General features: G+C 38.1%; 5 protein-coding genes across 5 annotated transcripts; 3 read left to right on the top strand and 2 right to left on the bottom strand.

Annotated features, from left to right (window-relative positions):
• Positions 1–291: 291 nt before the first annotated feature.
• On the top strand, positions 292–963 carry LOC103875013. The gene is made up of 2 exons (XM_033273871.1): positions 292–575; positions 765–963. The coding sequence occupies exons 1-2, from the start codon at positions 359–361 to the stop codon at positions 788–790; spliced, it is 243 nt and encodes an 80-aa protein (XP_033129762.1). The 5' UTR covers positions 292–358; the 3' UTR covers positions 791–963.
• A 268-nt stretch (positions 964–1,231) lies between these two features.
• Positions 1,232–4,986, top strand: LOC103875014 (probable histone-arginine methyltransferase 1.4). The gene is made up of 15 exons (XM_009153459.3): positions 1,232–1,771; positions 1,940–1,987; positions 2,112–2,214; positions 2,377–2,520; positions 2,623–2,726; positions 2,816–2,914; positions 3,000–3,069; positions 3,178–3,274; positions 3,351–3,405; positions 3,492–3,573; positions 3,661–3,740; positions 3,904–4,007; positions 4,110–4,282; positions 4,367–4,506; positions 4,704–4,986. Exons 1-15 carry the CDS (start codon positions 1,571–1,573, stop codon positions 4,773–4,775), a joined length of 1,572 nt encoding a protein of 523 aa, XP_009151707.2. The 5' UTR covers positions 1,232–1,570; the 3' UTR covers positions 4,776–4,986.
• Positions 4,987–5,040: 54 nt separating this feature from the next.
• On the bottom strand, positions 5,041–12,402 carry LOC103875015 (isoleucine--tRNA ligase, chloroplastic/mitochondrial). Its single transcript, XM_009153460.3, has 22 exons — positions 12,136–12,402; positions 11,366–11,564; positions 11,130–11,284; positions 10,951–11,052; positions 10,780–10,849; positions 10,553–10,665; positions 10,342–10,410; positions 10,096–10,203; positions 9,639–9,783; positions 9,218–9,449; positions 8,840–9,126; positions 8,591–8,727; positions 8,205–8,352; positions 7,948–8,079; positions 7,728–7,856; positions 7,494–7,621; positions 7,235–7,399; positions 6,985–7,110; positions 6,524–6,597; positions 6,173–6,422; positions 5,747–5,926; positions 5,041–5,428 (listed from the first exon to the last, which is right to left on the bottom strand). Exons 1-22 carry the CDS (start codon positions 12,214–12,216, stop codon positions 5,183–5,185), a joined length of 3,276 nt encoding a protein of 1,091 aa, XP_009151708.1. The 5' UTR covers positions 12,217–12,402; the 3' UTR covers positions 5,041–5,182.
• A 68-nt stretch (positions 12,403–12,470) lies between these two features.
• Positions 12,471–14,481, top strand: LOC103875016 (chaperone protein dnaJ 49). Its single transcript, XM_009153461.3, has 3 exons — positions 12,471–12,653; positions 12,774–13,876; positions 14,164–14,481. Exons 2-3 carry the CDS (start codon positions 12,801–12,803, stop codon positions 14,177–14,179), a joined length of 1,092 nt encoding a protein of 363 aa, XP_009151709.1. The 5' UTR covers positions 12,471–12,653; positions 12,774–12,800; the 3' UTR covers positions 14,180–14,481.
• A 2,196-nt stretch (positions 14,482–16,677) lies between these two features.
• LOC103875017 (serine-rich adhesin for platelets) lies at positions 16,678–18,606 on the bottom strand. Its single transcript, XM_009153462.3, has one exon. It carries the CDS (start codon positions 18,096–18,098, stop codon positions 16,956–16,958), a length of 1,143 nt encoding a protein of 380 aa, XP_009151710.1. The 5' UTR covers positions 18,099–18,606; the 3' UTR covers positions 16,678–16,955.
• Positions 18,607–23,016: the final 4,410 nt, after the last annotated feature.

Genomic DNA, 23,016 nt, shown 5'->3' with positions numbered 1-23,016 from the left:
TTATAGAGTATAGAAGATTAATGTTCATTGCTTATTTGAGAATTGCAAATGTCATTATCTTTTGAGTTTGATGTTGTTTAACTTTTGAGGTTAGCAAAATTGGTGACGATCTATATTGAGTTTACATGAGTTTGTGTCTTGTTTGAATCACTCTTTGGTTTTGAAAATATCAAAATTGTTTCTTTCTTAGGTTGGTTTCTTTGTGAGAGCCTTTGGACAAGAGGACGAGGTGTGTGTTTTGGTGTAGTTGAAGATCTGTTTAGAAAACTCGGAAGATACTAACATCAAATGGGTCTCTAGTTCTCTCTTGTTAAAACCCACTAAACTGCTTTTTAGCGTCTTCAACATTTGAACAAAAATGCATCTGTGGCCATCATTGAAACTTAGAAACTCTTTCAAGAGCACTAGCAAGAAGAGATATCAAAGGACTAACAGCAGCGGGCAAAATAGTCAAAGCAATCAACAGAAACTCCTAGAATCTGGCCATGAGATTCCATCTGATAGCTGGTTTGGTGCTGTCTGCAGAGATCTTGCCATGGTTCTCTCTTGCTGCTTCTGTTGTTTCTGCTGCGGAGGTAAACCTTCTCAAGTCTTTTTTCCCCTTTTTAGATGTTGATAAATGCTCAAAATTCTAGTTTTTGTTGACTTGGGGGAAATGGTATCAGTTTAGAATAGAAACTCATCTGTGGATTTTCTCTTTTAAGAGGAAAATGTTTCTTTCTTCTTTCAAATCACAGACTGTTTCTTTGTTCAAACTATTTCAGCTTGCATTGATGAGGAGGATAATTGATGCTAAGCTCCCACTGGAGGAGCAAGTGAAGAAAAGATAATTATAGCTCTTTATAAAATAGTCTCCCAAAATGTAACATATTGTTTCTATTGACTTTCTGAATTCATATATTTAGCTTTATACAATCAACTATTCTACTATTAAAGTTGTCTGATTAGTGGTTACAGGACTTATTAGTGAATGCCTTAGGTATCTGCGACCACAGACACTTCTAATCAAATCTCAAAAGCACATTTGTTAACTTGTTGGTGATTCCTCCTCCATTGCTTCCCACTATGATCAACCTCTATTGATGACATGTCACGTCATGATAACAATATTCTTTTCTTATCATCATCAATCCATCATTCAGAAGTATGTACATCTAACTCATTTATAATAATAATCTAAGATCAAATTTAATTTCTAATCTCCTAAGATAAACATGTAAGAAGAGCTGACAAAAAAACATGTAAGAAGTATTCAAACTTTAGGCCCAACATTCAAATGGATCTCATTAGACAGCCCAAATATGGACCAATGCACGTCTACCACGTAATAATATCAGAAAACCAAAAAAAAAAAAAAGTTTAAATACAAAAAACAGACTCCACTATCCGACTAAATTACGGAAATACCCCCATACAGTACTGTTTCTCTTGGTCTTGTGTCGGCTCAGGCTCAAGCTCGTTCCTTACTGTCTCCCTCTCGTATTTCCTCGGAGCTCGTGAAAGCTCCCCTCTTTGATTTATCTATACATACACGTAGTGTACTTTTACGTTCTTTATTCTCTCTCAAACCATGGAGGCTCCTTGTATGAATAAGCTTAAGCAGAAGGAGTTCACTCTAGCTTCAGTCACTGATCTCACCTCCCCTTCTTCCTCATCTCCTTCGTCCTCCCCTGTTGTAGCTACGTTCTCCTGCGTTAACGAAGTCACGGAACTTCGGTTTCAGGAATCTGAATCGTCTGATGATTTCAGTTTTGAACTTAGCTCCACTCAGGTGACTCACTGTCGGTTTGCTTTCAGTTATCTTTCTTTCATCCAAAGTTTGAAACTTTACTATGCTTAATTAAGTAATGTAGCAAAGCATACTGTAGTGAATGTTTATTATGATATTATGAACATTCTTGGATTAAGCATTAAATCGTATCTGTTGTGTGTTGTTCAGCTGTTCAAGTTGGGGCCGCTTCAGTTCGTCTGTGTATCTGATAAAGATGTACGTCATACCTCTCTCTTTTTGTTCACTAAGTTTCCTTTTCTTCTGAGTGTTTATGAGATTTGTTTTAGTAGTTTGTTTTGGGAGATGATTTGTTTCACTTTGGTCTGATTTTTGTAACCAGAATTCATTGTCTCGAGGGGTTGTAATAATGTTTAGAGATGACAAGGAAAGCAAGGATTTTTCTGATTCCTTTGGAGAATGGACAAAAGATGCTTTTAAAAAAGGTGCCTCTTTGGAAACTTCTGTGTTTTTTCATGAGTGATGTGTATGCGTAGAACTTTTGTTCTTATTGTTTCTAATGAATTAGACGCCTCTTAGTAGCCACATTACTTTATGATATACATGACTGTTGCTCGTAATCATTCCTTGACAACTTCTTATTCTAGGACCAGGCTTGCCGAATGGAACAGTTTCAGATAGTACAAGCAAGTTCGATAATAAGATAGAGGCTGCTTCAGCCAAAATGTATTTCCATTACTATGGGCAACTTCTACATCAGCAAAACATGCTACAGGATTACGTGAGGACAGGTAGGCCTTTGTGCATTGGTATCAGAGGAGGAATATCTTTAGTTTTCTTCACAAGATAGTTGACTTATGATTGCTCTTTTTACGCCATGTTACTGTCTTCAGGTACTTATCATGCTGCAGTCATGGAGAATCGTTCAGACTTTTCCGGCCGTGTTGTAGTCGACGTGGGTGCTGGAAGTGGCATTTTGTCAATGTTTGCTGCACTGGTATGCATATAATTAAGAAACTTCGGCCCCAAAACTTTCTAGAATCTGCATTGTGATTCCGTTTCTTCTAATAAGTGTCCATTGTTTAGGCTGGTGCGAAGCACGTGTATGCTGTGGAAGCGTCAGAAATGGCTGATTATGCCCGTAAGCTTATTGCTGGAAACCCATTGCTTGCTGAACGAATCACGGTAAGACCTGTAGTCAAGTTTTGTTAGTGCATTTTTTTCATGTATATCCATTTTTCTGATGTTCTTCATGTTGGCACAAGTGTAGGTCATCAAGGGAAAAATTGAGGATGTTGAGTTGCCTGAGAAGGCTGATGTTTTGATCTCTGAACCAATGGGTATGTGCTTCAGAGATGGATTTTTTCACATCCTCCTCTTCATGAACATTAGAATCTTTCGGAAGTCAAACTTTGTAATGTTACTGATTGGAAGTCTGGTGCCTGTAGGGACTCTGTTGGTCAATGAGAGGATGTTGGAAACATATGTTATTGCCAGGGACCGTTTTCTGTCTCCAAATGGAAAAATGTTTCCAACAGTCGGAAGGTAAAGCTGATCTTCGGTAGCATTACTTTTCTAATTCATAAAAATCATTCTTTCTCATGTTACTTTCTCATTGTAGGATACACATGGCACCTTTCGCCGATGAATTCTTATTTATTGAAATGGCAAATAAGGTACATAATACGCATCTTATAATAAATGGCTGGCTTATGTATGTGATGTTAAGCTTTCACTAATTAGTTTTTCCACCTCTATGCAGGCTTTATTTTGGCAGCAACAGAACTACTATGGAGTTGATTTGACACCTCTATATGGCTCAGCACACCAGGGTTATTTTTTCCCAGGTATACTTACAAGTTACAACTAGTGGATCATTGATTAGTGTGTTCTTTTTTCCTTTTACAATGAGTCATATCTACTGATTTTGTAGCCTGTCGTTGATGCATTTGATCCAAGATTATTGATAGCTCCCTCGATGTTTCATGTGATTGACTTCACTAAGATGAAGGTACAGCTGCTCTCTTCATAACAATTGGTTCAATGGTGTTTCCTTAACATCGAGAATTTTTTTGGGGATACTATTTTCACATATATGGAACCTCAATTTGTAGTCTTCTCTGTTTGGTGAATGACATGATCCAAACTCATTAGCTGTCTATTTATTTTCACAGGAAGAACAATTTTACGAGATTGATGTTCCGTTGAAGTTCACAGCGTCTGTGTGTACCAGAGTGCATGGACTTGCATGCTGGTTCGACGTTCTCTTTGATGGGAGGTATCAATCCATAACAAATTTATACGTTGTGTCTTGCAGTTTTCGTTAATATACCTTTGCTGTCATACAATGCTAACTTGATATGCTCTCTACATCCAACAGCACGGTGCAAAGATGGTTCACGACAGCTCCTGGTGCGCCAACAACCCACTGGTACCAAATAAGATGCGTTCTCTCGCAGCCGATTCATGTCATGGCAGGGCAAGAGATCACTGGTAGACTTCATTTGGTTGCCCACAGTGCTCAGAGTTACACTATAAATCTAACTCTCTCAGGTCAATTTTGCCCTCTCTTGCATCTCTCCTTTTGAACCATATCAGCTTCTTTCTTACTTTGTTTCAAATTGACTTCTTAAACAGCTAAAATGTGGAGGCCCGGTGCCAGTCAAGGTGGAATCCTCCAAACATCATCGTGCAAACTTGACTTGAAGGAACCTTATTACAGAATGTCTCAGCCACAGGTATACCCTGTTGCACAAGAACCACCAGCACAACCGCAAGTAAGCGTTTGTTATTGTCTTGATTAGACAATTAGGATATGTGTAACCATTGGGCGCTTTATCATCTCTAAAGTGTGAAATACCGTCGGACATATAGCTATATCACCACTTCTGAATCCATCAGACTCTTGGAATTTTACATCTATACAGAAGTATAACTCAGCGTTATAACATGTGTGTTCATTTTATCGGTGCAGGACTTACAGATACAGAGTGAGGACTTGGAAGAAGTAGAGTTGCTACAACAGAACGCAAACGCTCAGCTCTAGAGTGCAAGATCCTTGCCATTGCTTCCACCCACGCCATGTTTCTGTACTTACAGTTTGGTTTCCTTGGTTTTAGCTCCGACCCTTCACTTTTTAAGACATTGAATCTTACGAATTTATGTTGGGTCCTTGTCCATTTTAACTACGTATCACTACATGATTTTTGATCCTCTATTAGGAGACACCAAGTTAATTGGGTTTTTGGTGCGTAATATTTTGTAAAGTCGATCCTTACTATCGGATATTAACTGGGGCTAGAACTGGAAAGTATTGGCAAGACTACCAAAAATATTCCATTTTAGCAACTTGGATTATTATCATCGAGTCCAGTGAAAAAAAAATGAATTGGACAATGTACAAAGAGTGCATTGTGCAAATAAATTGTTACAGTACAAAAGCAAATTTGAAGATCAGTTGATTACAGCTGCAGCCACAGGCTCAGGCGGATTAGCAACAATGACATTGAAGCAGCGTCCACAGAGAGTGGGATGTTCAGAAAAGGACCCGACCTGGCCTGAGTAGTTCCAGCACCTCTCGCACTTGGATCCCTCGGCACGTGACACACCAATCCACACTTTGTTCTCTCCCTCCACATACTCTCCTGTGTGCTGCACACTGCTTACCATCTCCGTCTCCATTGACGACAATACCTCAACCTGTACACATCCACAATAGTTTCATGGCTAAATTTTCATTGAAATGTACTCACTATCATCAAACCTAAAATTTATTCTAAAAAACTACGTGGATCCTGGACACGTGTCATCAAAAGGCTACGCTTAATCCATGGTTTTTCTGTCGCACCAAAATACAGAGATTCAATTAAAATTACTCGATTTTCATATCCATCTCTTAGGTGTTTAGGTTTGTCTAGAATGTCTTCTCATACATCCAATTTCAACATGATGTCCCTACTGCTATTATGATCTCAATTGAGCACAAAGTTTCCAATTCCCTCGAGATTTAGTGCTTACCTGTGATGTGAGGAATATGCGTTGCAGCGTGTCAGCTTCATTCTGAGCTTCACACATCTCTAATAATCTCGGAGCCATGCTTACATTGGCGGTATGCAGATACACCTTTGCTTCTAAACTGGAACCGATTAATTTCCCATTACGTGCAAGCTCCAACACTTTGTTCACCTCGGTCCTCAACTGTCACACACGCACCGTAAGCCTTATTAAGATCCTCGTTACATAGCAGGCATCAATAAAATGTTGTCTTGAGTAAGAAGTAAACAAAGGTTAAAACGAAAAGGTTATTACAGAGAGATAATGTTATATCCTAACTGGGTCGTATCCAGTAAGAAGTTAAGGAACTTTAATTATTAACTATAAGACGTGTAGATGGTGGAAATTGCTGAGAGTTTAGACGCTATGATTTTAGGAGATTTTAGATACCTCGAGAAGCCTTTCCCAGAAGAGAACGTCTTCAGCAGGAAATGAAAGCCACTGTTCATTCAACAGAGGCCATTTAAGTTCAAAGACAAACTTTGCTGCAGAGCCATCTTCATTTTTGTACTCAAATGGTAGATTTTGCCAGACATCTTCTGCTAGGTGAGGTACTATGGGCGCGATCACTCTCAATATGGATAAAAGATGTGTTGAAAGAACTGTTTGACAGCTTCTTCTGGTAAAACTCGAAGTTCCCCTGAGATTACGTTGAATAGCACATAAGTATTGCAATCAAAGATTGGTAAGCGATAAATAGGTTATAGCAAATATCAAACCTAAAGAAGATGAAAAACTTACCCAGTATACAGTCTATCTTTAGCAATATCGAAGTAGAAATTTGACAGATCAACAATTGTGAATCGTTGTATGATCTGAAATAAAGAAAGTCACTTAATAACACGGATCATCTAAAACATGAAATTCAGCCTCCCCAGGAGGCGCAAGCATACCAATTTGAAACTAAATAGCAACTTCGCTCTCATAGAGAGATATTGCTCAAATCTGAAGTATGGTTTCTTAGATATATTCGAGATCTTAATCAATAAACTAAGTCTCATAATGGTAATTTATCTACGTTCTCCGTCACAGGCAAAGGAAAACATGTGAGTGAACTAAATCATTTTAATGGGTTTTCCAAATTTAAGTTGCTATTGCCTATCTGCGACCCAGTCATAAAATGTGACACATTTAAAGAGACCACTACTCTGAGGACACTGATCTGTTCAACTGTACCAAAATAAGATGGTGAGGTTTAGTACCTGGAATATTTTGAAAAACTGGTAGTTCTCGTAACACTCTTGTATGTTCTTTACAACATTCTCAAGCTGGAAGAGAGCATGCTGATCAATGATGGGTAAATCCTGGTATGGCACAGCATTATCAACCTGCAAACAGCCACAACTTATATATTAAAAGACTGTCGCCGATGCAAAACATAAATAGAGGCAATAAATCTTGAAAAGTGGAAAAAAATGCAATTCTACATAAAGTTTCGGGTCAGAGACATACTCTCCAATCATGAAGATTGCCCAAGAGATATCTCAACGTTCCTCTCAGTTTCCTATATATATCAGACATCTGCCGAAGAATTTGTGGGCCAATTAGAACATCTCCTGTGTAATCTACACTAGAAACCCAGAGACGCATAACATCAGCTCCATAAGCAGGTGCGTCCTGGCATAAGAAGATAAACTTGTCAAGAAACAGATTGAATGGATCATAAAGATGTTTTTACAGAATGAGCATGGTTGTTATTCCACTGACGAACCTTTGAATTTTTCCCTCCTTCAATGACCAAACGTGGGTCAACCACATTACCCAAAGACTTGCTCATTTTCATACCCTTCTCATCCAGTACAAAACCATGTGTTATGACGGCAGAATAGGGAGCCTTGCCTATATCCAATAATAAAAAATGTTAAGAAAACTCACACCAAGAAAACTAAAATATGTACAATCATCTGAATTTATAGAGGCAGTTATCACGGCGAGCATTTAGCACCTTTTGTTGCGATGCTTGTTAACAAAGAGCTCTGGAACCATCCACGATGCTGATCAGTACCTTCTAGATACACATCTGCAGGAAAAGTAAGACCCTCGCGTTTCCCCAATACACCAGCCCAAGAGGAACCTGACATACAGATGAGAAAGAAGTGGTGAAAAAGAAGTTTTTTGGTGCTTTGTACTATTTAATTTTATTTAACATTCTTTTATTATAGTACCTGAGTCAAACCAGACATCCATTGTATCAGTCCCTTTTTCATAATCAGCTGCTTTATCACGATATTTCTCAGGAAGTAGGTCTTCCACCGACATATACCACCACGCATCACTGCCCTTTTGGGAAATTATAGCTGTCCGACAAGGTATACAAATAAGGGTACAGGAAACCGATAGCAACTATAGCGAGCATGAATAACAGAAACATAGCCTCTAAGAAACATCAAAAAGGAGACCATACTATCTATTTAACTCTTACACTTAACATGTTCAACTGTCTCCTCATTCATGAGGGGCTCTTTTGTCTCAACATGATAAAAGACAGGAATAGGGACACCCCACGTCCTTTGTCTCGAGATGCACCAATCAGATCGGCTGGAGGTCATGGCAGATATTCTGTTAACTGCCTGAAGCCAAAACATATCAGGTACCATATTGAACTCCAAACAACGTAACAAGCAGATCATAGAAAGAATATATAAGGCAGCTAAGTAAGAGGAGGACAAGCATGGATCAGTTTATTATGTGGTTAAAATATGTTGCGAGTCTCCTTCTATAGCTAACATTCATACGTGATGCTTTCAACCCACACACTCAGGCCAAAAGAAATCAACGTATATACTCAATATGCAGTTAACTAGGTACCTGATGTGGTATCCATTTTACATCGTTGATTGCATCCATAGTGGCCTTGCGAAATCCTTCAACTGATGCAAACCACTGCTCAGTTGCTCTAAAAATCGTTGGTTTCTTAGTTCGCCAATCATATGGGTATTTATGAGCTGCATCCAAAGGAAAAAAAAAATCAAAATCATACGACTCTTTTAATCTGCGATAGAGTGAATGAAAAATGAGCTAAAATGATTGGCCATAAAGCATCTGCAGCCAACTCACCATAAGATTCTTCCATGACCAGAGACATATTTTCATCCAAGTAACTGACAACAGCACTATTCCCGTCTCCAAGGACAGAGAGCCCTCTAAACTGTCCAGCTTCTTCAGTGAAATTCCCTCCATCATCCACAGGAGAGACAATAGGCAGTCCATACTTCAGACCGGTTGCATAATCCTCCTGACCATGACCAGGGGCAGTGTGGACCAATCCTGTTCCTGATTCCGTGGTTATGTAGTCACCCCCTATAACGACTGGACAGTCCCTGTTGTCAATTGGATGTGTGTACCTAGAACCATAAATACACAACATAAACCAAGGGATTGAATTTATAGCAACACACACAAAACTGAGGTTCCTTGTTTCTTTTTTAATGAAACCTGCAATTTTCAAGATCAGCACCAAGGAATGTTTTTCTTATGATAAGCTTCACACCCCATTTTGCTTCTAATGCTGGTACAAGGTCGGTCGCTACAATCACGCAAAGGTTTTGTTGAGTCTTCAGAACCTTCCCAGGCATTTTCTTTTTCTTCCCTGTCGACGCAGATTCATCTTCTGGGGATGAATGCACTTCAACAACAGAGTACTGAAGCTTTGCATTCACCGCCACAGCTGAAAGTTAGACAAGAAGGTAAGGACGGAGAGTACTAAGGATCTTATATGGCATCCAGATACAAAAAAACAAATAAAAAATGAAGAGTGTGTATCCTTGCATCTACGTGTACGTGAGGTTGGAAATAAACCAAGTAAATTGGATGTACTTTGGCGGACGAGAGTAACATATGATAATATGACACTTACCAGCATTGGCTGGAATAGTCCAAGGTGTGGTTGTCCATACTGCCAAGCATATATTAGGAATAAACTCATCTAAAAGGCTTGTTTTCGCTCCACCAACCAATTTAAAAATAGCATATATGCTTCTTGAAACATGACCCTCCGGATACTACATATAAAGGCAGAGAGGCAGGACTGGTATAAGATAACCACGGTAACGTTTGGAATCGTCTAAATATTCAAACATGAAAGCGGCATGCATTAAGAAGGGGGTAGATAATTTCACTAAATCAGGGTTCATCGAGGATATATAAAGCAGCACTCTGGGTCTGGTCTAATAGACTACAGATCACATTGCGGTAACATGTAAACAGAAGTAATAAAAAGGACTGGTATAATTTTAGCTGACTTTAGTTTTGCCCTGAGATATCCGATATGCTTTTTCTTCTTAGACTATTTGAGATGAAAACGAGAATTTTACCTCTAGTTCAGCTTCTGCAAGGGCAGTACGAGATGAAGGGCTCCAGTGTACTGGTTTCCTTCCTCTATAGATGTACCCTTGCAAGGCCATCTGGCCAAATACTTCAATCTACAATATGTGATACACGATAAATTGATATGTAGACTTTATCAGGCTTTTGAAACCTTACAGAACTCTTACGGAAATCTTCCTGAATGATTATTGAATCCTGTACATAATGTGGGAAGTCACAGGTAAAACCATTACCTGGGCTGCTTCATATTCCGGATCAAGAGTTAGATAAGGATTGTTCCAGTCTGCCCATACTCCAAACCGCTGTAAACATCAAGTATTATGTAATATGTGCTAAATGTCAATTGAGTGACCAAATCAAGTATCGTTCATAACTTTAACGTCCTAAGAGATATAAAGATCATAATGACATGCATTACGCAGGTATGGAAATAAAGCTTGATACCTTAAATGACTCCATTTGTGTTTTGACTGTTGCTTTCGCAAATTTAGCCGCCTTCGCCCTTAACTTCAGTGGTGTAAGTTCCTTTCTCACTTCCTGATCCAGGGACTGCAGAACTGAAATGTTTGAAAGTTGCATCCAAATTACTCAGACAAGTTACAAACTGGAAACTAAAAAGCAAAGTTACTTTCGCATGGTAATGTTCTCAAGGGTCCATATTGTATACTTGCCTTTCAACTCAATTGGAAGGCCATGACAATCCCAGCCAGGAATGTACTGAACTTTATAGTTTTGGAGCAGCTGGATGAAGAAGAAGACAATTTGATAAGAAGAAACTCCTTACTTGATTGTGTAAAGAAAAATAGAAAACCCAGAGAGAGAGTAAATGCATCTCTAGGTACCTTATAGCGATTAATGATATCCTTCAGAATCTTGTTAAGAGCATGACCCATATGCAGGTCACCATTGGCATAAGGAGGACCATCATGAAGAATGAAACTCCCCTGAAAATCATACTAACTGTCTCAGACACAATTTTCTTGAAGCAAAAGTTGATGTGAGAGAATGTTGAGGAACTCACTCCTTTGTTATTATCAGAAACTCTCTTGAAGACCTGGTTCTCCTCCCACAGCTTCTGGAGTTCAGGTTCCCTTGTCAATGAATTCGCTCTCATACCAAAACCTGTCTTTGGCAAGTCAACTGTGTGCTTGTACTTTCCATCTTCTTGCTTTTCCCCTAACCAAACACAATAGCAAATATGAGTGACACATTGCATAACAGTATTAGGAAAGAAGAAAAAAGCAGTGAGATGCAAACCGTCAGCTGCTTTCTTTGCTGCCATAACAGGCCCACGAGACCTACGCTTTGATGAATGACCAAACTCATTATTGGGCTGAGTTGAATACCGTGAGACGTATAGGAAAGAAAATGCCTTGACGGGAGACCTTCCCTTGGCGAGAAAGGAATCCATCGGTGTGGTTCTCCTTATATTTGAACAGTTTCTACCTGACAATACCTGAACACCGCACAAAGCACAATCTCAAACTATTTCCACGCAAATACAAGACTTTCTATCAGAATGAAATGTGAAGTGTTTTCTTTCCAACAAAGTTCCTTTGATGACACGTTCTCTATAAAAGACGAGAGCTTGGAAATCAAACTAGTTTGAATTTGGTTATAGAGAGGCCGTCATGAGATGCTCAGAAAACCAGAACTCAAGTCAAACTACTTCCAATTTCTTCTTTTTCTGTAAAATTAATACGCTCTTATCCATTTCAATATATAACCAATGGGTAAAGGTCACCCCTGAAGCCTCTGAAATTTTTATCGAACAACTGGTGTGCAATAGTAAAACAACATTAAGTACTCAAAAACAGACCTGAGAATTATATACTAACAAAGGGAGAACTAATCAACCAAATCTCATAAACTGAAAATACCATTTCATTGATATGATGGACTAATTGAGAGACCAATGCAATTTAGAACATAAGCTTGAAAGAAAGTCAATCACTTGCTCAGTGCCCAAAACGAATGCAATAAACGGAAAAAAAAAGAAGGTTTAATCCTTATAAAATGTCACATACTCTGTAAGATGAGGATTGCACCATTGCCATGGCAGCTGCTTCCCTCGGATTTCCAGCAAAAGATTTGAAGAAAGACGACATCTTCTTCACTTCTCTCTCTCTCGCTTTTTCGCTTCGATTTTCTTAGCTCATTTTCATGCCACGCTAATCGGCAAAACAAGGCTGAGAACTGAGAAGGAAGGAAGAGAAACGTCGAGGCACTCAGAAAGGCCTGTGTGTGGATAAACCCGTTGACGCTAAACCCAAACCTCAAAACTCGTTTTACTTTCGGGTTTTTATCCTTTGACCCCTAGATTTCCTGATTTTTCCAACAAACTCCCTTTTTAAAATAAATATTATATACGGCCCATTTATAACACATGTAAAAATATCTTCGATGCCATCATCATCATCGTCATCATCTCCGACTTGACTACCTCTCTTCGCGACGGCAAGCAACCACTGAATTAAACCATCAACCCTCTCTCTGCTCAGCTCCTCCTTCACTCTTCCATGCCAACTCTCATCCTCTGAATCAGGTAACTGTTACTCTCTGAGTCCGACGATCTTTGATCCTTGTTTCGATCGTCTTCACCTAAATATACGAAAATTTCCAAATCGAAGCTCTATTCTGAATTTGATTCGAAACAAGTCGGTAGGTTTTGAATTAGGGATTTGAAATAGTTATGGACGGTAACAAAGACGACGCGGCGAGGTGTGTAAGGATCGCCGAAGAAGCCATCGCTTCTGGTGATAAGGAACGCGCATTGAGATTCATCAAGATCGCGAAACGGCTTAATCCAAGCCTCTCCACCGATGAACTCGCCGCTGCTTGTGAGAATCTGGATTCAGTTTCGGAGAATCCGTCTCTTGGTGATGAAAACCACAAAGCTGTTGATGGTGATAAGCTTGAGCCTAAGACTCACGAGAATAAGAAGAAGGTATACACTGAGGAGAATGTTGAATTAGTTAGGAGTATCAAAAGGAACAACGATTACTATATGATTCTAGGTTTAGAGAGGAGCTGTTCAGTTGAAGAGATCAGAAAAGCTTATAGGAAGCTGTCACTGAAAGTTCACCCTGATAAGAACAAGGCACCAGGCTCAGAGGAAGCGTTCAAGAAAGTTTCTAAGGCGTTTACGTGTTTGAGTGATGGTAACTCGAGGAGCCAGTATGATCAGGTGGGGTTTGTTGATGAGTTTGATCACATCCAGAGGCAAAGTAACCGTAGTAGGCCGAGGAGAAGGAGGTATAACACTACGCGGAGTGATTTCTTTGAGGATGAGTTTGATCCTGACGAGATATTCAGGGCGTTCTTTGGTCAGCAGCGAGACGCGTTCGGTGCTGCTACGCGTGCTTATAGAACTAGACAAGCGCGTAACCCACCACGAGAGGAGGAGGTTAATTTTGCTGGACCGACTTGTTTGACGATTGTTCAGATACTGCCGTTCTTGCTGCTTTTGCTGCTGGCTTATCTGCCGTTTTCTGAGCCTGACTATTCTCTGCACAAGAGCCAGACTTATCAGGTGCCGAAGACGACAGAGAATATGGAGATTAGCTTTTATGTTCGGTCGTCATCGGCTTTTGATGAGAAGTATCCGCTTGGTAGCTCTGCTCGTGCTAACCTTGACGCCAGCGTGATCAAAGAGTATAGAAGCTTTCTTTTCCAGTCGTGTCGCATTGAGATCCAAAGACGGCGGTGGAACAAGAAGATGCCAACTCCTCACTGCAATGAACTTCACGAACGTGGGTTTGTTGATAGGTAACAGCTTTCATTTTCTCCTCCATTTCGTTTATTGGATTCTGTCATGTAGTAGTTACTGGTGATCTCCTTGTATCATGTTTACTAAGCTCTTCCACAGTTAGAAGCTGAATTGTCCAATCTATAATGTCTTCAGTGACTGAATCTCTTTTGACTAGTGAAGGCCATAAGCACGAATGTAACCTGAAAACCCATACATTTGCTTTGGATAATGCTAGTGTTAGTTTTTTTATGGTCACGCAACAAAGATTGTTGCTTAATCTTTTCTTTGTTTGACACAAAAACAGGCAAATACCGATATGAAATCAGCTCAGGACTGTCCAAGATATAACGAAGACTCCCAGATTTTGATGTTCCAGAAGTTCTTAGTGCTGAAGGTGTAAACTGTAATGTGCCATGTGTGTAGGGAGGATAACTATAATCTCTTTTTTTTCTTGCATATGGATTTGGGGATAATAATTCGTAGGAGAATATTGAGAACAACAATGAAGAACGTCCTTACAAAAGAGGTACCACTTGCTATACTCATATTATGATTCAAAAAAAAAAGACTCCAATAGTTCACTCTAGAAGATGCAGCAAATAATAGTTCTATTCATTTCTAATATGGGTAACAGCGCTTTGATATGTTTCAGTCAGATCAAAGCTCTATTGATGAGTTCACCAGTAAAATGTTTGGTTTGAGAATCTATATATTGTGCCAATGATTCAAATACTATTGTTGCTGCTACTGCTAGATTATGAAACCTGAGGGACATGTGAAGAGTTACATAAGAAATTTCAATGGCTGAAAGGGTGAAAATGAGACCAAACAACATTCCAAAACCTTTGAAAAGTGGTTTCATTGAGAATGAATTGAACAACTTACTTTGGTGGAACTTTTTGTTTGGTTTGGCATTTCACTTTATTCACTTAAGTTTAGTTTCCATTCATGGATTACGGATTCGCCCACTGTCGTAGTTCACATTAAGATATAAGACAGAGATTATCATGTGGAAGTTTCTGCAGAGGAATTTAGCAAAAAAAGGGAAAAAAAAAGCTTCTGCAGAGGATTTCGCTGAGTTAGGTAATGCTATTTTTCAGCCTTCTTTGTGTCTTTCGTAACAATTAGTCTCAGCACGTCTTCTAGCTTGTCTGATTAGTAAGGTTCTAACTAGGGTTGTCTGATAAGTGTTTAGGCTTAATCAGCCATGTTCCATATACACCCAACAATAGGAAAGGGAATAGAGCCAAATGGTCTGTAATTTTCTTACTGTCCTTTAGAAAAAATGCAAAAAGTTTCATGAGGAGAAATTATTTGAAATCTGACAAGCCGAGGGGTCAGAAATCAGAAAATTATCTTACATTATTACTGCTTCTTTGTAATTTTGTGTTCTTTTTCCGAATCATTACGTTTCAGAACGGTGAAACTATGTGGATAAATTTGAGACACCGATGAGAACTTGACAAACAAACAAAACGCACACTGATGAGAATGACAATGTATTTTCAGCAAACGGATACAAACTGCATGCCGTTTTTTTTCAGGCGTTTGGCCTTCATTAATGACAAGAAGTTGGTTTCAGCGATTACAGACGCTTTAAGATTCTGTTGTTAGCTTTGGCAATAACTACGAAAATGAAAGACCAAACTCACAACGCAACACATGAGCATATGAAGTCATAGAGAGGTATTAAATGGATGGGGGGGGGGGGGTTTGACCCCATTATGAACAGTATTTATATAGACCCAACATGTTCTTGTCACACAACATGATTGAATCAGATGGGTCGGCAAAAACCATTAAATTCTAGAGGTGGAATGATCAAATCTATGGACTTGAAATAACTTTGATAATTTATTATTATGAGTTGATTACACTCATCTTCGTAGTATCAATCATTTTAGAGACTGTCGAGTAGTAGACCGTGTGTTTCGTTCAGATTACGACTTCTACTGTTTGACTACTTTGTTTTTGTCTTCAAAACAAAACCATTACTGCTTACAAGTAATTATTATTAGTTCTTTGTAACTAGACCGCAGTTTTTTTTTTTGCGTTACCATGTTATAATGATCCTAGTCTAGGTAGAACTAGAAATTTGCATGCTAGTGTTTGGTGATTTAAGAACATGCTTAGTAATTTGATTGAGATCTTGATCTCTCGAATGATCCTACTAAACTGCTCTAATGACACATGCTCAGCTTTTAAATAATCTATTATAGATAGTTTTGGTCTTTGGAACATGCATAAAAATCCACATGGAAAAATACAAAAAAAAAAAAAATTAAAGAGTAAATGAGAAGGAGGCCCTTTTTCCCCTGTCTCTTCGGCTTTGCAGAATCCACAATATGTAGTTTTCATCTCATGGACCCCTTTACGTCCTCTTCAACACGTTATATAATAACAAAATCTTCTGTTTTTTAATGTCCTTGATCCACTTAACAAGATCAGTGTGAAACCAAGTTTGCACTGTTTAAAGATTAGGTGATCACTATCAGTGTGATGTGTGTATGTAGCAGTACAACCGTTTGTTAATGCCTTAATTTTGTTGGGTCACAAGATATAAAAGAAACAAAACAAAAAATGATGTTTTTTTTTTTGGTTGGGGACCATGGAATCATAATGCATGTGCAAAGGCATGTGCCTTTTGATTCACTCATTTAACACAAAACTCACACTTAAAAAGCCAGTCAAACCCTTCAAAACCTCATCTTTGACTGGCTTTTCCAGTGTGTTTTCTCTTAATAATTTAATTAACAATGCTAAGAAACACATCATAATGACAACATAAAGCAAGACAGATGGTTCTTCTAAGTGGAGATTAGAGACACAAAACAAGGATTAAAAATTATAAGAAAAATAATCAAGAGAACAAGACAAATAAAACAGAAGAAAGTAGGCTCCCCCAACGTATCCTAAGCTCCATCTCTCCTTATTTGACAAAAAAAGATGATAATTAACATAGAAGAGGTAGTGTAACATTACAATACTATTAGATCATCAACCCAATGTTCAAGAAAACATCTAAAACTGATGAAAACATGAAACTTTCTCGTTTTAAGTTCACTTATTGCAACATGGGATTAAAGTTCTTTTGATTTAGCTTTTGACTACCAACAATGAAGGAATAGCATCCAAGTTCGGAGCTGAGTTCTTGCTTGTAGAATCTGTTATCGTACGACCTCTCTTCCCAGAAGAAGAACCAAAAGCTCTAATTGGACTAGCAAACGCCCATCCCCAACCTCTGTTCCTTCCACCATGACCCACGTTGTTCTGAAGTTGTTGTTGTTCAGCTGATGACGATGACACCCATGAGGATGATGACGAAGAAGAAGACGATGACGTCATAATCATAAACCCACCAAAGATCCCACCACATCTAACCATCTCCCTCACACCACCATTGCTACTACTACTAACTTTACCCTTGTTGCTACCACCACCTTCTCTCTGCGACTCAACTCTCCTCAAAGTACAGTCTCCAAACCCGTTAGTGATCCTCTCGAAGAAGTCTCCGGAGAAGCTTCTGCTTCCACACCCGACAGATCTGGATCTCGACACTTTCCTCTCGCTCGGTGGTGCTGCTGTAGCCGCAACGTTGGGGCTCCCGTCTTCCTCCACAATCACATCAATGCCGTTTCTGTTACTACTCTTTGACATCGAAGAGGAGGACCCGACCACCTCTGTTTTGGACAAAGCGTTTTCAGTATGTTTTGTTGTCGTGGGCTTCGAGGAGTCGTGAAAGTTTCCGACTTTCTTGCTGCTGCTATGGTGTTTGTAAGAGTGGAGATGAAGAAAAGACCAGAACCCACTTTTCTTCCTCGGGATGGAGTCGGAGCCTCTGTAGGCGGCCGCCGTCGTCGACTGGCTTCTCTTGAAGACGATATTGGCCGTCGACGAGGAGGACTTCTTCTTAGCAAGTAAAAACGGAAGCTTGCTGCTGTTGTTGTTGTTGTTGGGTGCGGCGACGTTTCTAGCTCCGGAGGCGGAGAGGGAGAGAGAGGCGGAGACGGTGGTGGCGGTGGTGGTGGAGCCGACAGAGTCAGATCTGAAGGAAGGGGAGGAGGAAGAGGTGGAGGAGGAGGAGAGGTGTTTGGGGAGAGGGAAAGAGGAAGTGACGAGCTTTCCGAGCTTTTCTTGGAGACAGAAAGCACAGATCCCACCTGGGTTCTTCGTGAAGGGGTGGTTTACGCATTGCATCCCATCTCCCATGTCTTGTTGGTGATCCTTTGCTTCCACCATTGATGATAGACTCCTCTGTTTATGTGTGTGTGAGAGGGGGAGAGAGAGGTTCAGGGAATCTAAACGAAGAAGAAGAAGGAGAAGTCAAGCTTTCAGGTTCATTGGTTCACTTCTTTTGAGAGAGAGAGAAGAGAGAGATTGCTTGAGTGAGAATGAAAATGGAGGAAATGAAGGAGTGGGTTTGTGCAGAGAAGAGGGGTCGAGTTCCCAGGTGCACGTGGGTTTCTCTGACTGACTTCCTTCTTTCTTCTCTCTCTATAATCACATTTTAGTTTAGGACACTAAAAAGGCTTTCTTTCTGGTCCATTACGCGCAACCCACATCCACGTGGCTTTTTTACCATTTCTGTAACCATTACTAAACCAATCCCCTCTGCTGCTTATTAAACATCCTATGCTTCTAGCTAAAAGTTAACTTAAAGTTAGCTACATTGCTAGACGATATATACTTTTAGATTTTTTTTGCGTTCATAAGAGAAAAAAAATATTAATCTTTTTTTTTTTAGAAAACACATGAAGCAGCCAGAAATTTATCATCAAATCCATAGAGATATATACCCATGATACCAAATGATGTTTTAACTAGAGATTGTTGAAGCTGGCTTTGAAAATAACCTTTATAGCGGGGAATCTGATACTTGTATGCTTTTTATATGTGAGAGCTTAAGTAGGAATAGGGTGAATGTCTACACAAATGTTAACTCCCCATTTGACGAGTTCTAAAGAAAAGGATCAGTTTAACTGATCTTGGAGTGCGAATAATGTTGAGAGAAGGTGTTCCGGTATGCAGCCTCTTGTTTCATAGTGTATTTAGGCGAGAGTTTATGATAGTTGAGTTATGTATCTATAAAATCAGTATTTGTGATTTTAAAATCTCCACAAATATTAGATTCTACTCTCTCTGTTCCTTATAGATCTATTTTTTAGAAAAAAATTTTGTTTCAAAAAGATACATTTTTTACATTTTCAAGACATTAATTAATGAAAAATTATACTCCCTCCATTTTTTTAATATAAGTCGTTGTAGAGAAATTTTTTTGTTCCAAATTATATGTCGTTTTCGGTTTTCTATGTAAAATTTATTAGTAATTAATGTTGTATGACCAATGGTAATATATCTTTTATTTTTCTATTGGTTGAATTGTGGTTAGGTAAATAATTAATGATGTTTTTGTTTAGAAAATATAAGAAATTAATGATTTTCTTAATCTACGTGCATAGCTATAAAACGACTTATATAAAAAAACGGAGGGAGTACATTTCAAAAAACACAATTTTGTTTAATAAAATCTCATTGGTTAAAAGTTATTGGAAATAGTTAATTAAGAAAAACAATGTATTGGAAAATACAATTTTAAATGTTTTCTTAATAAGTGTGAAATAACTATAATATGGATCTTTTAGGAACGGATGGAGTACTATTTGTTAAATTTTGTTTTGTGTTTTTTTTTCAACTTTTTATGATGATTATATACAGGTGATTATATAGATATAGAATTTGGAAACCGTGTGTGAATAGTTAATTGAAAACGAATGGGAAAAGATAACGAACTGAAACAGACATCATGAATATTTTAAATGATCTTCAATTCTACACCAGAAGACGACGTTCTCTTGGATTAGCCGCTGATTTTTATAAAATCTTGGTTGTAATTTGTAAGAAGGAGATATGGAGAAGAAGAAAGAAAGAAAGAAAGAGTGGTCCAAAAAACAACATTGAATTTTCATGTCTTTTTGAGCTTATTGCACCATTGACCACTGTGTCGTCTCTCTCATAGACCACGTCTTCTATTTTATTTTTGTCCCCCCCATGTAATTTGTATGTTAAGCTTTTTTCTTTAACATTAAAACAAAACCATCACGAAAATTAAAATATTTGACGTAATGAACAAAAATCCAACTTAAATGAATATGTGAATGCTTTATAGAAGTTGGAGTATCCCTATCTTCATTTATTATCATGGGTGAAATGGAGAATCCAATGGTGCATGTCACGCTTACGTTTACAATTAGAGCCGTCGGATTGATAAGAAGAGGCTCACATGCATGCACATCCTTTTATCTTTGTTTTGTCTTTATTCTAAAAACACGTAGAGACATAGAGTAAGAGATGGGAAAGATGTCACGCCACCTTGGGAGCACACTACCTAAGAACTACTATTATTTTCGTAATTATATTTGATTGATCACTGACTGATTATAATACACATTATATGATATATCGTCTAGGTTGGAAAGTACGAGTGGATTACGTATAATAGTAAAAAGAAGAGAAGCTTCACGTAATAGTGTTACTTGATAAAGATCGAGCTGGATTGATATATAGCTGCCTACATTTAAGGCTAGTTTGCATGGACACAGGCTCGCAAAAGCCTGGCCTCGCTCTGCATACAGTCACCGACTCACCGCCATGTCATCTGTTTATTTAATGCTTAAGTATCTAAACGTATAGTTCAAAAAAAAAAAAGTATCTAAACGTGTAATGACATTAACCAAGAAGTCCACTGGTAAGGAATCTTGGTGCTTTTCATTAACATTTTACAGAATCGTCCACTGTGTTAAGGATCAACAATACTGTCCGGATTCCTTAGGCCCTAAGCCCAGATAAACTAAGGCCCAAATGATTTTCAAGTAATCTTACATGGTCATAAACCAGTCAGGATGCTCTCGTCCTTTTTTTCAATGAACCTCAAAGCTGAGCTCTTACTTCTCAAAGTCTCTGCCTTATTCTCACTAACTGTAAGTGAGCTTGTTATTATTATAAATGCTTTCATGATCTGCAGACTCGCAAGCAACGCAGTTTCTTAGACTAGCAGTTAGGTTTTACAAACAATTGGCACAGACTGCGAAACAGAAGATTGCTCCCAAGGATTGCAAACTATCTCCCCGGCCTTATGTTTCAAAAACTCGTGGAAGTAACTTGCAAGTGTGAAGTGCCTCACGGTTTCAGTATATGATCCCTTTTAGTTGAAATGCAAAAGGTAAAAGTTGTGCAAGCAGTCGTATGGATTGATGTTTCTTCGTTATTGATGCATGATCCAATATCATGATGTGAGGCCTCCTTCTTCAAAGTTTAAAATGAAATAACAACAGGAAAGTGTGAGTTCCAGTTCAAAGGGCATAATCAACAAGATCAAACAGGAGAAAAATGTATTCCTAATTTGATATTCAAGAGAGAAGATTATGAATGATACCTTATTCAGCTAAGCAACGTTACTAAAACTTGCATTCTGATAAAGAAATAGCAGCAGAAGAAGGAAGTGGCTTTAGTCGTCCTAAAAAGATAGCAAAGAAGAGTTGGACTGTGGAAGATTCCGATGAAGATTCTGAAACATTTTAGGTTCATGTTTGTAAATAAAATTAGCAAGCTCAGATAAGGAACATAAGGCGTTGTACTTAATAGCTCACATGTTTCCTTGAACAGCAAGTCTTCATGGCAGGTCAGCTCACTCTCATCTCTACAAAGTGTTGCATTAGGGGTATTGCTTATGGACACATTCTACGTTCAACATTGTCAATTAATAAACTCTATGAGTAATATAATCAAAAAGCGTTTTACTTACACTAGTGATTTGTGTTTCCATTATAAAAATAATTGGAAAAGTGTGGGTTTTGCATTAAGAATGATAGTTTAAAGGAACATGTGGCCTTCTGACCTTTCATTATCAAATCCACCTACACTAAAATAACACAGCCTTATCCGTTTAAACATAGTTGGGATTATAATAACTAAAGCTCTAAAAGAGAATGGTTATCGAATTTCACAATTTCCTAAGGTAGACATTTAAGATTATATACCTGACGTCTATAAGTAACGAGTTTACAGGCTGTATAATCCAGTTCAATTTTTCTAGTGATAAAGAAAATGTCAGACATGCAATAAGAGCTATTGTTAATGGAAATCTCTTGTTAATGAATGAGGCAGGTGTTATGGGAAAAGGGAAGTCATATTGCATTAATTTAAACTTCAAAGAGCATTAAGGTGGTGGTGTGTTCAAGTAAAAGACGTCGAGATTCTCTTCTCTTGTCATATTGCATTAAACTAAAGGCTGGTCACAAAACTAATTTAAACCCCACCAATACATTTTTAACCCACTTTGAAAAGTGAGAGAGTGAGACAACAGGTAATGGACCTCACTGCTCTTTGCAGTCGGATCCTATGAATATGGAAGTAGTAATCAATACATTTCATGGTACAATTTTCACACGAAGACAAAGTAAAATGTCAAAATTAAATTGGTCCACATTATTCAAAAACAACAAAGAAAAAAACTTAATGAAACTTGACTAAGTGATAATACTCTTTTATATATAGGGTGATATTTTTTCTCATATTCTTAACAAGTGAAAACTCACATTATCATGTTTGTGCACACTGTGTACAAATTGTTCTCTGTTTTGAAAAAAATGTCAAACTCGCTATTTTATCCTAATATGTCATTTGTAAATGGATTTGTTGTATATTGTTTTTGATCATTTGCTTAACATTTTATATGAATTGTTGTATTTCTCATGTTTTATTTTTCTTTAATCTCAGCTATTGTTAATTTGAAAAACTACATAAAACTTTCGATGATACTAATTTACAAAACGTACGTTCTGACATGAGAACAAGAAATCTATTATCATCATTTTGGAAAATACTTGGTTGACCCGACGGTAGTTAGTATAACATGATAATCTTGTGTAGTATTCAATTGTACACATACATAATGATGTTTTCCTTTATGAATAAAACAAAGGAACGTTATAAAAAAAGGTCCAAATAGTCCATTTCTCCTTCTCGTGTGATGCATAGTTTGATTTACAATCGACATAATGAAAAAGCAAAGAAGTTAATAAATGTTTTTTATATGTAAATAACGAATATTACACTATAGTTTCGTTGAAATCATATATATAAATAAAATGCCCTTTTA

Source organism: Brassica rapa, chromosome A06 (genome assembly GCF_000309985.2).
Source record: "Brassica rapa cultivar Chiifu-401-42 chromosome A06, CAAS_Brap_v3.01, whole genome shotgun sequence".
Lineage (NCBI taxonomy): Eukaryota > Viridiplantae > Streptophyta > Magnoliopsida > Brassicales > Brassicaceae > Brassica > Brassica rapa.
This window is presented reverse-complemented; position numbering and strand designations above follow the sequence as displayed.

Coding starts and splice junctions, on each gene's coding strand:
- LOC103875017 (XM_009153462.3), bottom strand. CDS start 18,098: ATGGTGGAAGCAAAGGATCACCAACAAGACATGGGAGATGGGATGCAA.
- LOC103875013 (XM_033273871.1), top strand. CDS start 359: ATGCATCTGTGGCCATCATTGAAACTTAGAAACTCTTTCAAGAGCACT. Junction 576..764: donor CTGTTGTTTCTGCTGCGGAG/GTAAACCTTCTC, acceptor AAACTATTTCAG/CTTGCATTGATGAGGAGGAT.
- LOC103875015 (XM_009153460.3), bottom strand. CDS start 12,216: ATGTCGTCTTTCTTCAAATCTTTTGCTGGAAATCCGAGGGAAGCAGCT. Junction 11,565..12,135: donor TGCAATCCTCATCTTACAGA/GTATGTGACATT, acceptor TGCGGTGTTCAG/GTATTGTCAGGTAGAAACTG. Junction 7,622..7,727: donor AACAAGCATCGCAACAAAAG/GTGCTAAATGCT, acceptor TATTGGATATAG/GCAAGGCTCCCTATTCTGCC.
- LOC103875016 (XM_009153461.3), top strand. CDS start 12,801: ATGGACGGTAACAAAGACGACGCGGCGAGGTGTGTAAGGATCGCCGAA.
- LOC103875014 (XM_009153459.3), top strand. CDS start 1,571: ATGGAGGCTCCTTGTATGAATAAGCTTAAGCAGAAGGAGTTCACTCTA. Junction 1,988..2,111: donor TCTGTGTATCTGATAAAGAT/GTACGTCATACC, acceptor TTTTGTAACCAG/AATTCATTGTCTCGAGGGGT. Junction 3,275..3,350: donor ATGTTTCCAACAGTCGGAAG/GTAAAGCTGATC, acceptor TTCTCATTGTAG/GATACACATGGCACCTTTCG.